At 40.1% G+C, this 17,456-nt stretch overlaps 1 protein-coding gene and 1 long non-coding RNA gene across 4 annotated transcripts in view; one reads left to right on the plus strand and one right to left on the minus strand.

Moving 5' to 3' along the window:
- The window catches only part of LOC147574990 (uncharacterized), a 137,823-nt gene that overhangs the window by 46,293 nt on the left and 74,074 nt on the right, over positions 1–17,456 (minus strand). The window lies entirely within an intron of this gene.
- MUSK (muscle associated receptor tyrosine kinase) overlaps positions 1–17,456 on the plus strand; it is a 97,805-nt gene that overhangs the window by 36,029 nt on the left and 44,320 nt on the right. For 2 of the 3 annotated variants that reach the window (XM_025926377.2, XM_086683695.1), the window contains exon 6: positions 13,677–13,801. In XM_025926377.2, coding sequence (XP_025782162.1) covers positions 13,677–13,801 — 125 coding nt within the window. Of the gene's footprint in view, positions 1–6,610; positions 6,641–13,676; positions 13,802–17,456 lie in introns of all 3 variants that reach the window. The other variant, XM_086683696.1, reaches the window with a different exon arrangement.

The raw sequence follows: 17,456 nt of genomic DNA on the forward strand, positions 1-17,456 counted from the left end.
ACCGGCTGCAATTTGATTCACAGACTAACACTGAGATTATAACCCCTGGTATCCTTTCTTAGACATGGTTTTCAAAGGTTATCTCGCTAGCCTGGGGACCTACAGTTGGGAGGTCTGTGATCCTACTTGGGCATCTGGAACTCCAACCCCAAGGCCACAGAAACGCCCCCAAGCCACTTTAGACAACGAGGATAATACGGTGTCACTTACGCTTAAGGTTATGCCTTCTGTTTCTTTTCTCAGCTAAAATTTCTGGTGAACTAAAATAATAATTTAAAAATTAAAAAATTCTTGTTCTTAATATACTTTACCTTCTTCTATTGCTGTCAGAGCTCAAGTATCTTCCTTTTCATGAGATTAGGTCCAAAATGTTATTTAAAAGTACTCCAAGATTTTGATAAATGTATCATGGTTACATTAGATGTTAACATTAGGGGAAGTTGGGTGAAAGGTTCCTGGAAACCCTCTATATTATCTTTGCAACTCTTCTGTAAATCTAAAATCATTTCAGAATTAAAAGCGTTAAAATGTTTTTATTGTTTTTATTTATTTTTGAGAGAGAGAAAATGCAAGTGGGGGAGGGGCAGAGAGAGAGAGAGAGGGAGACACAGAACCCCAAGGCAGGCTCCAGGCTCTGAGCTCAGAGCTGTCAGCACAGAGTCCAACACCGGGCTTGAACCCATGAACCGTGAGATCATGACCTGAGCTGAAGTCAGATGCCTAACCAACTGAGCCACCCAGGCATGCCTAGAATTAAAACCTTTTAAAAGGGTATACCAAGAAAGGCTTCTGTCCTGGTAACTAAGTAGCTTAGCATCTCCTCCCATTAAAACCAGAATATACACTTTCTCAAAGAATGAAAAACATGAATCACGATGGATGTCCAACTTTTTCATTGGCTTATGGCTAAACTTCTAATGTATTTTCAGAACCATTTTAACAAAAGCGTCCTTAATAGTTGCCCTATCTGCATCTAGGACTGAAGCAAAAACAAGTTAATTTCGTGTGGCTCTTATCTGATGGACTTTGATAAACACTCCTTGCTCAGACTCATTATTCACCATCCATATTTACAAGCTTGGAAAATGTTATTATCTCAAAGGCCACAGAAATGTTCCCAGCCCAAGCCACTTTAGAGAATCATGATGTCACAGAGCCAGGCCAGCCTTACTTTGAAGATGCAAAGGAAGGCTGTTTGTGAGGGCGCTGTGTATGTTTTCTAAAGGAGCGTGCCTTCGGATTCCTCCGGAGACGGAGCCACAGTGGATAACCCTCATGCATGCTGTGCTTCAAAGGAGACAGAAATGTAAACAGCGGCAGCACACCAGGGTCGGGTTTCTTTGCTTTAGCTACCAAGAAGTCAGAAAAGGAAAACAGGTATTTACTTAGGTTTATTGTTATTATTGTCACATGTTCTTTGAATGATTGGAAACCAAAAGAAGACTCTCTTCAGAAACAGAGTACCGCAGAGCCTTAACAGGATTACTTTTCAACAGTCCTCTGGGCCAATTTTAAATAAAAAAGAAAACAACCAAAATACCCCCTTTTTTGCTGTTTGTGGTACTTGTCTTCTACCAGGCATCTCCAACACAACAGTTTTGAAATAGGATGCTAGACTAGGAGACGAACGGAGCAGACTTAAGAACAGACTCCATAATCTAGTATGGATTAGCATCCATGTCTTAATAAGGTCTGGAGAATGGATTTCTCCTTCCACAGAATGATTCCTCTCTTCTCAGTGAGGAATAGATTTCAGCACATGCTTTTAATACCAACACAAAGGGTACTCAACGCAGTAAGTATCTGGAACATAGCTCGTTAAGGCAGATTGAAATTTAAAAATGAAATAGGCGCTTTTTCTTCTAAGGCAGTTGGAGAAACAGCTTTCATCAGCCAGGAAGATGCCATAGAGATGGAAATAGCTCTGAAAAAATAAATAAATAAAAGAGCAAGCTAGAAGACCCAGCTTCAAAATGAGCTTCCAGTACTTTCCAGCTGTGTGTTAGTTGATACATTAACTGCTTTGTGCAAATCACTTCATTCAAAAATGAAAAAGCCCGCGGGGCGCCTGGGTGGCGCAGTCGGTTAAGCGTCCGACTTCAGCCAGGTCACGATCTCGCGGTCCGTGAGTTCGAGCCCCGCGTCAGGCTCTGGGCTGATGGCTCGGAGCCTGGAGCCTGTTTCCGATTCTGTGTCTCCCTCTCTCTCTGCCCCTCCCCCGTTCGTGCTCTGTCTCTCTCTGTCCCAAAAATAAATAAAAAACGTTGAAAAAAAAATTTAAAAAAAAAAACAAAAATGAAAAAGCCCGAAAATGGTGTCCTGACATTACCAGATGGTCAGAGATTTCTTTAAGGTATTGCCGATGAAGAAAATGATAACCAATGTCATTCTACAAAGAGCACAGAATGTGCTATTGTAGCTTCCATCGAGACTTCAGCTCTAGGTGACCAAAATCCTATGATCGTCTTGGCTCTCCTCACTCGTGCAGTCTGAAGGATGGGAGCCATCCCGCAGTACTGCCTGTTTTTTCTTCTGGTCCATTTCTTTCTTCCACAAGATCTTGGTGACCTACATCATCACACTGAATGTGTTCATTTATGCAAGGGAATCTTGATGGCTTCCCTTCCTCCTACAGAACAATACATTTCCCCTCCAAATTTCTTCTCCTATCAACTAATACAGTGAATCACGCAGGAAAAACATTTCTTGGTGTTGGATATTCATGATTTGCAATGGGATATGACCTAGCTGTGTTTTTACATAAATGCAAATAAAAACTCAAGCAAACTTATAGTCACAGAAGTAGAATATTACAAAGAGTCCTACTATTCTTTGAATTTGTGGGACTCTCTAAGTGTGTGTTAGTTTCTGTCTGGGGACCACAAACAGGTAAATTAAGAAGGTACGATAACCTCCCCTGCTCATGCTCTGTCTCTCTCTGTCAAAAATAAACAAACATTAAAAAAAATTAAAAAAAAAAAAAAAAAAAAAGAGGGGCGCCTGGGTGGCTCAGTCGGTTGAGTGTCAGCTCAGGTCATGGCCTCACAGTCTGTGAGTTCGAGCCCTGCGTCAGGTTCTGTGCTGACAGCTCAGGGTCTGGAGCCTGCTTCAGATTCTGTGTCTCCCTCTGTCTCTGCCACTCCCCCACTCATTCTCTGTCTCTCTCTCTGTCAAAAATAAACATTAAAAATTTTTTTTAAAAAAGAAGGTACGATAAGAAAGTTCAAAAGTGAGCAATCAACATGGGGAACTGGGGCTAGCAAGCTTGGAAAAATGAAAATATTTGAAGGATTTTTTCTTTTTTTTTTTTTTTTAGTCCAGTGGATAGAAGTAGAAACTAAATCTTGTGCGCGGTAATCATAAAGAGACTGATTTTGGTTTGATTTAGAATATATAAATGCATATATATATATATGTATATATATGTATATTTTTTTTTAACAGAGTATTTTAAATGGGTTGCTATGGTGTACTGAGTTGCCCATAATTCAAAGTATTCAAAAAAATAATGGATATACTATTTAACTTGGATGTTGTTTATATTTCAGATTATTCCAATTTAAGAGAAGTCCACGGTTCTCTGTTCTAAATTTTTTTAATGTTTATTTATTCTTTGAGAGACAAAAGATGAGTGGGGGAGGGGCAGAGAGAGGGAGACAGAATCTAAAGCAGGCTCCAGGCTCTGAGCTGTCAAGCACAGAGTCCAACGCAGGGCTCAAACTCAGAGTACACGTTCATGACCTGAGCCGAAGCTGGTCACTTAAACAACTGAGCCACCCAGGCACCGCTATGATTCTTTATTCTAAATGTCTTACTGAACAAGTCCCAAAAAGCAGAGAAGGGAAATGAATCACTGCCTAGGTCCTTTTTTAAGTATTTTCTTTTTTCTACAAGACACTGCTAAACTTTAGGGAGAAAAGAAAACAACAAAAGTATTCTGTGCCACTCCCTGCCTCTGCCCTGGAAAGGAGGTTGATTACACATCAGTCTGGAAGACAAGGCTGATGCATTACATATAAAGCAGTTAAATGAGAATAAAGACCATGAAGCCAAATATTTACAAATTGATAGGTGGCAAAACAGTAAGTTCCAAGGTCAAGAGGGATCATAGGCTAAGCAAGCAAGACACATGAAAAAACTAGGACTACAGTCTGACCTTGAAATGACCAACAATCTCATATACTGAATGAGTGTACTCAAGCTTAGATAGGTTTTGCAGATTATCCTTGCATTATTTTCTCTTATTTAAAGTAATCTCAATTGTGTGTGTACATGTGTGAATACGGTGCAAGTGTATATGAATATATCAGCATATATCAATATACACATACAGAGCTGCATATCTGCTCTCGCGCACAGAAAGAAACTTTGACAGTCTCTCTATGAACATGTAATTTCCGGTAGAACTGCTAAGCCTACTCCTAGGAAAACAGCAGATCTTAGACGATCTTTCATCTCCTGAATCGGTTCTGTAGATCCACAGTGGAAGAAATGGGTACATTCTTTCGAAACGTCACACTGCTCCCAATTCCAAACCAATCAAGCAAGATGAAAGCAGTGACAACAACTACACAGTGAAAGATCACACAGGGAAATCAGCACAGTCCTCACGGTCTATTGTGAAGAACGGTCCAGTAAAAGACCACTGGAGCAAAACTGAAAGAGACTCAGAATTTACCTGCACTTGCTCCGGGACCCGAAAAAGAGTAGTGTAAGAGAGGGAAAAAAAAAAAAAAAGGGAATAAGATTCTCAAATTTTACTGAGGCCTTTGAACTTTGGTGGAAAACATTTTGGAGATAATAGCAGCCAGGGAATGAAGACACTTAATATTCCCATAGGAGTGCATGCCCATTTCAGCCACTCATAGTTACTCGGCTGGTGGAAAAAAAAAAACAACAACAAGATTTAGAAATAAGCACCATTGTGTTGAGAAACTAGGAAAACATGCCTAGCCCAAAGGCATTCAGACACAATTTTTCAGGTCTAATCCGGCCCAAGCATGGACCTTCACTGATTTTTCCTGATTAACGTCTATGTTAGAAACAGGGGGTCACTGCTATTCCAAGTGTCCATATGACCAGTTTTCAGTATGAAAAAACTGGTGTCTAAAACCAGGCACTGTTGGGGGTGTTGTAAAAAACGATTGTCTTTGTTTAGGTCCATCTGACAGAAAACCGCTAACTGTCCTTTTAACCATAAATGTATTAAATTCACAACTTTTGTGTGTGTGTGTGTGTGTGTGTGTGTGTGTGTGTGTGCCTGACGCGGGCTCAAACTCACAAACCATGAGATCATGACCTGAGCCGAAGTCAGACACTCAACCCGACATCCCTCAATTTACAACTTTCAAGTAGACTTTGAAAAAATAAAACAGGAATGTGCCACTGGCCTGGGTGGTGGAGACAGGGAATGTTCAGTCAGAGTAAAATCGAAATAGGAAATTATAAGTTCATTTAAATTTAGGACTGGGTATTAAGTGCAAAAAAACGAGGGCTTCTTATGATGATGCTATGTCAGAACACAGAACTTGAGGTTTGAAAACTGAAGTGGCATTTCTGGCTCTGTACCTGCAGCAAAGCCCTGAGTCTCAGATTCCTTGTCTGGAAAATGGGCTGAATTAGGTTTAATTGAATCCTATTGAATCAATTAGGTTTAATCACAGGGATATGATCTGGGTACAGGAGATAATGTATAATGTACATGAAAATATCCATAACTTGTGAAGAACTACGCAAATGTATCATCAAGATCTTATCATTAAGTATTGCTATGTTATACTTCTAAACAAATGTTGCAATTGGCTTGTCGCTAATTCAAAAGGTCTAAATTGACACAAACTTCTCAGGAAAGAAAAATGAAAGCTCCATATGCGATCTGCACCTGATACAGTATTACGTTAAACATTTTGGAACAATTAAATTTGGTTGTCTTCTCTTCTAGGATTTAAAACCATTATAAATCTCAATTCTGCATCCGGATGTAGACATTTTTACATTTTTCTTTGTCGCTTGCTCCACTGGTAGTTTCCTACGCGAGATAATGGTTTGCTCCTCTCTGCTCTCTGAGCAGCCTCCTGGAGTTGGTAGGAGACCATCTCCGCTGGTGGTGGACTCTCTTCTGCAGAAACCCCCTAATCCTCTGTTTACCACAACATGAGTCTATTGCCATAGAAATGATAGTTGAGATCCCAGAGTCAACCTCACTGCCTTCACAGCAGGACCTTGTAAAAGGAGAAGCCATGCTAACAAAGGGAAAACACAATTTATCAGAATAGTAGGCAGTCTGTTGCCTTGAAAGAAAGGGTAATTGTCAACATTAAAACAAAAATGCATGAATGAGCTATGTTGTTGGGTATGCTGGAGTTTATGTTCTATGTAGTACTGCCCGACTAAAAGTAGCAATTTGAAATTTTATGTCCTTTAATAGTTTGCTTGTAAAGGTCAGCAGTCTCCCTTGATTGCATGTTTCTTACTGAAATAAGAAACAAGCAGATTCTAATTAATCTTGTTGCACAACTGATATTTCCATGCTCAAAGATTTTCCCTTTTCATGATGTGTTGTTTTTGTTTGTGTGTTTATTGTGTGTGTTTGTCTCGTTTCTATTAATAGAAGAAAGTGAACCTGAACAAGATACTAAAGGTATTTTTTTTCTTTCTGCACTGTTTCTTTTCCAATGTACGGTTCTATTCAATTGTTTTTTTTTTTTGTTTTTTTTTTTTGTTTTTTTTTTTTTTTGCTGACCTTATAAACAAGTCTAAGTGCCGTTATTTTTTTTAGGAAATAAAATGATGTACAGGGAATACTGTCAGCATTTAACAGAGTATTATGAGATGCGATGCTTTATTTTATAATGTATTTATCGACCATTTACTTTTTATTAAGTCAACTCTGAAAATGCAAACAAAATGGCGTAAATCAGCATGGGAATAGAAATCTCACAGAGATTGGAATAGGAAAAAGCTTCTCAGGGGAGTACGTGGGGGGAGGGAGGGTGTTACAATTTTTGGAGAGATATAAAAATGTCAAGATGCCAGCTTAGGTTTTTATTGTTATTACTTCAAGAGGGCAAGTATTATGCAACTGCTCCAAACCAAATCAAATCAATCAAATTTAAATTAGTTTTAATTGCACACAGACATATACCTATATTTAGTGGGATACGTTTACAAGAAAGTAGCGGGAAATCAAATCTGTTTGGGGAAAAACCTGACTGTAGAATAACAGTTTTTCTTCCAAGAAAGCACCTTCTACCCTCATGAAGATTCCAACTTTGTGCTTTATATTTTTTGGATCAGATTCACAAGTTCTCATGCAATACAGTTTTGGCTTTAGGAATAAACCTTAGGCTAGTATTATTTGAAACAGCACCTCCTTATGTAGTATCTCAAATAAGGTATTTGAGATGCTTTTCTACTTCTAAACATCAGGCTTCTTACAACTAAATTTAGATAAAACCATTTCACCAGCTCCTGTGTGATTTTAATTTTTGTTTTTGCTTGCTTTAAATTTCCCTCCATCAGACATTGCTGGTTAGAACCAAGTAACCTGAAAAAAAAATCTCTTTAAAGGATACTAGAAAAACATTAATAAAGGAAAAAATGAGAGAAAATAAAATCCATGTGAGTTCATTGTGTCCTTTTGAGATAATTGCTCTGAAACAGAATTTATAAGAGACCTAAGTATTCCTCTGGTCATACTCCCTTAACAAGACAAAAGCAGTAATTCATCTCAAGCCGAACTGGTCATTAATTTCAGGACTTAATTTGGGTCCCCTGCCCTAGGCTTTCCATTGCACCAGTGTGCAATTTCAGACTGAGTAATAGCTCTATCTCCTTATTACTAATTCAAATTACCCCTTAAAATGACAATCAGCAATAACATTTATTATGTTTCTGAAAGTGCTTTAGAAATTGGAAAGGGGGGGAGGGAGAAAGGAGGTATGGATGAGAATATAATATGGTTATGATATAAAGGACTTTGGAATCAGTGGCTGCTTCAGCCCAATTTTGAATATAGGATTCTCAACCTGCAGTTAGCGCTGTAAACTTACCCAAGAGAAATTAAAGCCCAAAACTCATGAATAAATCCCATGAGAGAAAACCCAGGGATAAATAGATTGCCCATGTGTATTTCCCACGATGCAGGTGAACAATAATGCGTTTGCCACAGGAAAGCAAGTGTGATAGAGCTTACAGTGAATTGCAGAATGATGCATATGACTATCTACAGAAAGAAGAGTTGCATCATGTGAAAAATCCGTATCAAAACAGTTGCAAACACTTTCCAAATTACTAAGTAATGTTATACCCCTTCTATTAAGTAGTCTGTTCATGTAACAAAAACATTTTAACATAGTCTTGCATGCAAAAAAAAAAAAAACCCAAGTTAGAGATATACAATGGACATTTACTTGATATGAAATATATTACTTTTAAAATTGATGACCTAGAATGCATTTTTGGTTTGGGACTATCACTAAGATAATGGGAGTTTATTAGTGGATTACATTTAATTTTATTATTACCAGTGTATTATTATCCATGGAGGTTAGGCTGGCATTTGTTTTTAATTACAACTGGATTTACTGTTTCCAATGTCTGATAAATATGGTGGAATTTCTTTCATCCCTCCTCCACCTCTTATGCTTGGAACTGGTAACAAACGCAGATGGGTATAAAAATACCAGTTTTATGGCTGATAAAGCTGAATCAAAAAATAAAACTTTCTAGTTTTTCATCCAAGAATTCGACTAACATAACTTGTTTCCTCATCCTCCTCAACCCCTCCCCACTCTTTAACATTGTAGGATGGAGAAGCCCTGACCCGGGACCCTCACCGCACATTAACCCCATACCCTTCTTGTTTAGAGTAGCTGGGAGAATGATGGCCCCAAGAGGACTGATATACTCCTAACACAGACAAGTCTTTTTCTCCAGTCTCACCAATCAGAAGAGTCATTCATTCACTTATTCATTCACCAAATATTTATTGAATGCCTACCATGTGCCACACAGGGCTGTCTATCAACCAGCCTGTATTACTGAGCAAAGCAAGCTCTGGCCTTGTGATGCTTACATTCCAGAGGAAGAGACAGCCAACTAACAAACAAACAAATCGATAGTTACGACATGGTGGTAAGTGCCACGAAGAAACACAAACAAGGGTAAGGAGATGTATTGAGACACATTTTGATAAGGAGATATCTGTGACCTTCTTTGGGGGAAGGAAACTGGCAAGAACGGTGGAAGCCATCTTTCAATAATGAAAAAAAGGGGGCAAGTTCCTGTTTTATCTTTTGGCAAGAATGTAGGCATGTAGAAGAGAACAGCTTCCCTTTAATTCCTGGCCTTTTTTTCCCCCCTCCTACCGCACTAGACTTAATGTGTGTTGAGAAGCTGGTAGATCGTGACCTGACAAATGAGGGGGCACAAGCCACCCACATGGGGTTGGCAAGTAGCTCCTTCAGCATCCCGGCTCCCACTTTGGGGAAGTGAAACCCATGGGATCATTTTGATCAAAGGCATAGTTTCAACACATCCACACGAAGGAAGCAGAATCACGAGCTTTATTATTTACAAATCCCAGAAGCATGGGTCTGAGGAGCATGCCCTGAGCCTAGGGAAGGGCAGATCTCTGACCCAGGTCACAGAGTAGACAGAGAGCAGGGTACCAAGTACCTATATTTATAAGGTGATTGGGGCAGACGTCACTAACTTTTCTCAGCTTCACTTTAAGTGGTTACTTTAAAAGGTGCCCAGGGGGCACCTGGGTGGCTCAGTCAGTTAAGTGTCTGACTTCAGCTCAGGTCATGATCTCAGTTTGTGAGTTCGAGTCCCACACCGGGCTCTGTGCTGATAGCTCAGAGCCTGGAGCCTGTTTCCGATTCTGTGTGTCTCCCTCTCTCTCTGCCCCTGCCCCACTCAGCCCCTGCCCCACCCATGCTCTGTCTCTCTCTCTAAAATAAATAAAACATTAAAAAAATAATAATAAAAGGTGCCCAGGAAGATCAAAATGGGAACTCAGGATGGACGTCCTAACCTCAAGTCCTTATCTAAATGTCTAGACTCTGGGTGTAGCAGGGTTATCATACTATAAAATCTTGAGACACCAACTCAGAAAAATAAAGTTTTTTGTTTTTTGGTTTTTTTCAAAAGATTTTTTTTTTAATCACACAATGAAACCCACGGTCAGCCAAGGGTATATTTGTTCTTTTGGAGGAGAAGACCAGTTGTTTGTCAGCACAGTCACACCTTCATGAAGTCATTGAAAATGCTAATAGTTCTCCTTTATGTACCATCCTGTGACCACTGGACCCCCCAGAAGGTTTTGATATGGGACAGAGCAGTATATTAAGTAAATTCACTGCAGGGTCCTATTGAGCTCTCAAATGGTCATCGACTCTATTTTCTTTACCATGTCACTTTATGCTTAGCTGTGTTGTGCAATATAGATCATTAAAAGTTTTGCAATGAGCCCAAGTGATATTCCAAATAATACCAGCCAAAAGAAAAAAAAAAGCTGTAAATTAGAGCAAAATAAACCCTCCCTGATTACTGCATTTCCAGGAAGAATTTATGGTTCCCAAATGAAAACTCTTGCCTCTATAAATTAAAGCAGAAAGAAGGGTCTAGATTTCATTCTTTTCCAATTTCTTATTCTCCTCTTCAGCCAGAAGGCTCTCATTCAGGTTTACGAGTAAAAGCATTATCTGCAGCGGCTGCTGGCTACACTTTTCTAGCACCTATGGGATTAAAATAATCCCACCCCCAATCTGTCAAGGATCCTCCTTTTTTTCAGATTCTGAGAGTCAATGGGACCCATAAGATGATGGGTCTCACACTCAAAAAAATGTAAGACACACAAGTATCGCCCCAACCCCAACAAGTTATTTCAACCAAATGAAGAACGTGGATTCAGATATGTTGTGCAATCTAGGAGTCCATTATTGTTTGCAGAAAATGTTAGAAAAGGAGAGAATACTTGGGAGCGCCCTTGCTGGGATGCCAGTCTGTCAGTTGTCAAGACTTCACAACCTGTGAGCTAAGACCGAGCTGGGAGAAATCTCCCATCAAGTGATCAGATGGGTCACCATGTGTCACTCTGGTATATTTGGAAGAAATGTGTATCGCCTCCTAGCTGGCTGGCCTTCTTGAAAAATTGAGAATTTCCAATGTGCACAGCCTCTGTCACTTAGTCTTGATTGACATTTCCTTCGGACTCTTGCATTCTGCAACTTTTTATCTCCTATTTCACCTTGGAGCCTTGCTTTTCTGGGATTCCCATAGAGGTACAGACTTCACCCTCTCTTTTAAGGCAGCCATTTTAGGACTGGCTCCATAATTTGTGGGCCAGGTGCAAATGATAATCTGGGGCCCTTAATTCAAAAATCACTAGTAACTTCAAGACATGGACAGCAGAAAATCAAACCAAGCATGGGGCCCTCTTAGCATGGTGCCCTATGAGACTACACAGGGCCACTCACACTTGAAGCCAACCCTGCGGACCACGATGGTTACTGTCACTCATTTTGCTATGGAATTTTTCAGCTGGTCAGGAAATTTTTCAGAGTCCCACATTTTGTTTCAATTTAGAATCATCCCCCATTGAATTTTGATCTAAAACTGTTGTAGATATTTCTGAGGCTCTTAGGACAGATGCCTCTGCCAAATCTTCCTTCTCAGAGCCTTACTTTTCTTCAGTTTTGGGTTTTCTAAAACTTGATGTTATTTCAATAGCAGATGAAGTGGGTATCTCATCACATGTTTTCTGGAGCTGTGGGGTAGGCTCCACAGCATTTTTTAAAAATATTATTATAAAATTTTCAACCTTACAAAAAAGTAGTTACAGTAATATAGTGAACTCCCATGTTCCCATTACCCATTGGGGAACAATGATCAACAGCGTACCATTTTTTGTTTCCTTGATTCCATTACTATTTTATTGCTGCTGGTTTCTTTTAAAGCAAATCCCAGACATTAATTCAATCAACCAATACGTACATTAGTGTAAGGATTTTTTTCTTAAAAGATATAATGCTATGTTCATTACTCCACTCATCCCCAATTAGCACTCATTTCTCAGTACCATTTACTACCAGGACTGTGTAATTTTTATCCAAATGTATCAAAATATCTTTCTACATCTGACCTGTTGAATTAAGAATCCAAATAAGATCCACACATTGCATCTGGGGTTATGCCTCTTGAGTCTTTTTAACTCTATGATTGTTCCCTCTTTCTTTTTTACTTCCTGATACATTTTATTTATTGAGAAAACTAAATAATTTGTTCTGCGGAACTGTCTATATTCTGGATTTGAACGAATTGCATCCCCATAGTGTTGTTTCACATGTTCCTTAACCTCGGCTTTTTATAGGTTGGTAATCAGACCACAGGACTTACTAAAAGCGGCTCAGTTTTGTTTGGGGTTGGGGGATGGGGATGTTGGGGGTAGATTCAGCTGTATTTTAAACATTTGGAGCATTTTTTTAACCACCTCATGCCTTGAAGATGGAGGCTTCCTTGCTTTTCCTTTCTTCTGGCTTTTGGGCCCAACATTGTATTTCTAACATGCTCTTCTAGATTCCATCTCTTAGAGTCCTCAATTTCAAAAAATAGGAAGTTGAATTAATCTGAACCTGCAAATCTAAAATTAGAATCTGCAAGGGTGGCCTGAGTGGCTCAGTTGGTTAAGCACCTGACTCTTGATTTCAGCTCAGGTCATGGTCTCATGGTTCGTGAATTTGAGCCCCACGTTGGGCTCTGCACTGCCCAGGCAGAGCCTGCTTGGGATTCTCTTTCTCTCCCTTTCTCTCTGCCTCTCCCCGCCCCCAAAATAAATAAGCATGTACAATTAAAATAAATAAATAATAAAATTAGAATCCGCCAAAAACATCCAGTTGTCAAATCATATCTTCTCTGAACTTTCTCTTATCTAATCAGGAGGGATTCTGTCTCAGAATGGAATATTAATTACCTATTCCCCTGCTCACACTTGGCCTAAAATGTTTCTTTGGGGCCCGATGTGCCCATCGCATTCTCTAAAAAGTTTGACAGCTTTTGTCTGTCTTCCCACCATGACACAGTTGAAGATATAAAGCACTAATCATTTCCTTACTTAATTAAATACTATTACTTTGGTCAGGCACTCTTCTGGGTAGTGAACAGACAGGCTAGGTTTCTGGTTGCTGAAAACTCACAATCTACTGGGGGATGGGGGGGGACGGGGAGGAGGTAGGCATTAGACAAATGAAATATAACTTCAGATAGTGGTAAGGTCTGGAAAGACAGTAAGCCAGGATGATGAGAAAGTGAATGGGGGACGGTTACACTCTACGTTGCGTGGTCGAGGAAGGCCCTTCTGAGGAAATGCCACTCAAACAGAGACTGGATGATACAAGGGAACTGCCGCATGGAGATCTGGGGGATGAGTGCTGTCGGCTGAGGGACAGCATGGACAAGCTCCTAAGGTGGAAATAAGCCCGGAGCATCCATGGGTGGTGAGAAATGTTGGGTTAAAGCATAAATGGCTTAGAAGCCAGGGCGTATCCGTAATACGGAGGGAACACGGAAGGGTTCTACACGGGAGAACGTGACTTGATTTGCATTTTTAAAAGACCACTCCAGCTTGAGCATTCCCTATAGGAGAGTCACTCACCACTTCTTTTTCCTAACAGTTTTTGCCAGAATCCTGCGGGCTCCTGAATCCCACAATGTCACATTTGGCTCCTTTGTGACCCTGCGCTGCACAGCAACAGGCATCCCTGTCCCCACCATCACCTGGATTGAAAATGGAAATGCCGTGAGTGCCATCGCTATGGGGACTTGTCTGGGGAAGATCACTCGAGAGGAATCTCAGGATGGGCCACATATTTGTAAAGTTACCCTGATCTCTGTCATTGGTCCCACCTGCACCTCTATTTTTCAAAGCCTTCCAGTATTTTCATCCTAGCAGTCACTGCCTTAGAAATTGAACCCCATGGGTTTGCTTCTTTCCTTGTATCATGGGGAAGAGTAGAAAATCAAATTTTCCTTTATGCCTTTGTGTAAAAGGGAAATGGTAGCAATTCCTTCCCACACAGGTAAAACAATTTTCACAAAATTCACCAGCTCAAGAATTAGGTCACTCCTGGAGGGTACTTTGATGAAAAGTAATCCAGAATTAGAACCCATGACTGTCAGTTTAACCATCTTTAATTCATTTTTTCATACTGATAATAACTGACATATATTAAGTGATCACTATGTGCCAGGAGCTGTTCTAAGCACTTTACATATATACACATAAATTTATTCGTTCCACAAATATCTACTGAGCATCTCCCAGGTGTCAGGCACTATTCTGGGCATTATAGATATAGGAGCAAACAAAACAGGTTAAGTTCCCTGCCCTCAAAGAACTGACACTATGATGAGGAAAGACAAACAAAAAATAAAACTAATATTCTATGCAGATAGTGTCAAATACTATGGAGGAAAATAAAGCAGGAAAATGAGACAGAAGTGCAACCTTAGGAGAAAGATTCCATTTTCAACAGAGTGGTCAAGGAAGCCTCATTAAGATGTAGAGAATTCAGGGGCACCTGAGTGGCTCAGTCAGTTTAAGCATCCAACTCTTGATTTGAGCTCAGATTATGATCTCACGGTTCATAAGACCAAAGCTGACATTAGGCTCTGTGTTGACAGCATGGTGCCTGCTTGGGATTCCCTCTTTCCCTCTCTCTCTCTGCCCCATTCACACGCATACAAGCATGTTCTCTCTCTCCCTCTCTCTCTTTCTCTCTCTCAAAATGAATAAATTTTTCAAAAAAGATGAAGACTTTTGAGCTAAGATCTGAAGGAGGTAAGGACGAGATAACTGTAAGATAACTATAGTTATCTGTAGTAGATAACTATGGGAAGAAAACTGGGGCAAGTTTCTGAGATAAAGGTGCACGCCATACATCAAAGGAATAACAAGTTATATGACGAGAGGTGAATGAGAAACGAAGAAAGAGGTAAGGGGTATGTCTAGGAATTGTGGATCATACACGCTTTATGTAGAGTATTGAAACAATTTTGGCTTTTAATCAAGTGAGATGGGATGCCATTTTAGGTCTCTTTCTCTTATCTGCTTTCCTGCTGACTCTTGTTCCTTGTGTTTTGTTTCCTCGTGTGCCTACTTATCTTTGACTACCTGTTGCTCATTGTTTTGGGGGAAGAAAGGTCAGGCAGGGATTAATACGAGGTCTAGATAAAGGTACTTTTGTCTAGAAAGAATTTTTGTTTATTTTTGCTAAAGACCAGGGGCAACTACTTATCTTGGACCATCTTAAACTAAGTTCAAAGTCTGAAGCTCCTTGGTCATCCCAGATCATTGTAACACAGTCTTCAATTCCATGTAGGCTATGTCGCTTGTAGTTCACATCGGTATGTCCCTGATATCCGGTTCTTTGAGATGTTAGTTTATTGTATCTCTTATTAGACTTCTTACCCTTATGGAACCTGACTTTTGATTTCTGTCTCCTCACTCTTCAAGGCCATCCAAAGGAAACAAATTTTTCTGGGTTGGAAAACTGTCAGGGAAAATAGAAGCTTCTCAGTTTGCTACATTGGCTAAAAGTATTTCTCCACAATTTTAATTTTTTTCAGCCTACTATAGAAAGTCTTAGATGGACAAATGTCTCAGCCTAGTGCTATATGCACACATAATAGCTCACAACGCTCTTCTGCTACTTTACTGACTCTCTCAAAGTTGGCTCCTACTTACAGCCCTGCTATCTGAACTCTGGATTTTTCCATGACTCTACAGGGAAAATTTATCCATTCTCCTCTCAGTGAACGTTTAGATTTCAGCAACTTAGCTGATATTAATTTTTCTATCAACCCAATCACATCTCTTTGTATCTTACAGAAATTGCTGAAAATTTCTGGCCCTTTGATTATGACACCCTTCTACCTTTCTATGGAGTTATTTTTCCTAATTTTAGATTTTATTTACCTTTTGGGATTCAGGTGGAAAACAGAGAGTTAATTAATAAACATGTGGGCTGAGATTACCATTGTAACTGTTGGCCAAGCATGACTTCCATGTAATACAACCTTATTTAGTATTTTCTCTGCCCATCAAGTGTCTTCAGTAGGGCAAGTTCTTTTCTCACTACTGGCTACCTCACACAGGCTCTGTGGCTTTTCTGGTTGCTCTTAGGTGATTTTAAATCACTAATACCATCCCAATTTAGTAATTTTAAGTGCCTAAACCTGAGTAATTACCAAAGCTTCCAAATGCAATTCACAGATGGGACCTTTCCCTCCCCCCACCCCATCCCTTTTTTTAAGATTTCCTTTTTAAGTAATCTCTCCACCCAATGTGGGGCCTGAACTCACAACTCCAAGATCAAGAGTCACACCCTCTACTGACTGAACCAACCAGGTGCCCCACCTTCCTCCCTTTCTTAAGACTACCACATGCATGCTACCTGCCTTCCACAACAGTCCTGTGGTTAGCTTCTTCTCTCACACTCATTCATTCGCTCTTCCTCCACTTCCTAACTGCTACTTAAGACTCCTACAGCTTTGGGGTTGGAAGGAGGGAGGAGCAGTAATTGAAGAGGAAAAGTTCTAATTTAAATGACACTCTTTTAAGTTGGCTTTACACCACTGTGCCCAACAAGTATCATGGACACGTTCATGATTCTTCAGAAATCAAGGGATATTCAAGATGACCCCATGACCCATTTTCCTCAGGGCAGCCATCTCCTTCTTAGCCCCTAATTTGTTTGTTGATGGGAAGCCTTTCTGTCAGGGTCCCATCAGTGCCCCCAAAAGATCTTTGGGGAAGACTGAAAATGACTCCAAACCAGATCTTCTATAAAACCTCTGTATCCACAAACTCTTGCATCCAGACCACTGAACAGAGCTACCCCCTCTTTTCTCCTTCCATTGGAGTTGTTAGGCAGCCCGGCTCTGCCCTTTTGATTTGACAGGTGGTTATCAGATACATCTTGGCTGTGTCAACAAATTGCAGGTGTGTCAGGGTCCCCAAGACCACCCTCAAGTTTGATGATTCACTAGAAGGACCCACATAACTCAGAAAAGCCATTATCCTTATGGTTATAGTTTATTACAGTGAAAGGATACAGACTAAACTCAGTAGTAGGTAATCGGTTGTTCTCTCCCTGTGGAATCCCATGGACAGCACCTAAATCTCCCAGCAATGATGTCAACCTACATGGCGTCTTGTACCAAAGAGGTTCATCCAGCCTTGGTGTCTAGGGATTTTCCTGAAGGTCAGTTACATAAGCATGGAGGGCTCACATGACTGACCTTAGCTAATCTCTAGCCCTTCCAAAGGTCAAACTGATACAACATAGCCTAGAGTCCCTGCTGAACAAAAAGAGCTATTCACCATAATTCGCACTCAAACATAAACCATCTGGCATGGCTCATGGTCTCAGATATACAAAGACACTCTTACG

The sequence above is a fragment of the Puma concolor genome, chromosome D4, assembly GCF_028749965.1.
Source record: "Puma concolor isolate L17-30 chromosome D4, mPumCon1.1.hap2, whole genome shotgun sequence".
NCBI lineage: Eukaryota > Metazoa > Chordata > Mammalia > Carnivora > Felidae > Puma > Puma concolor.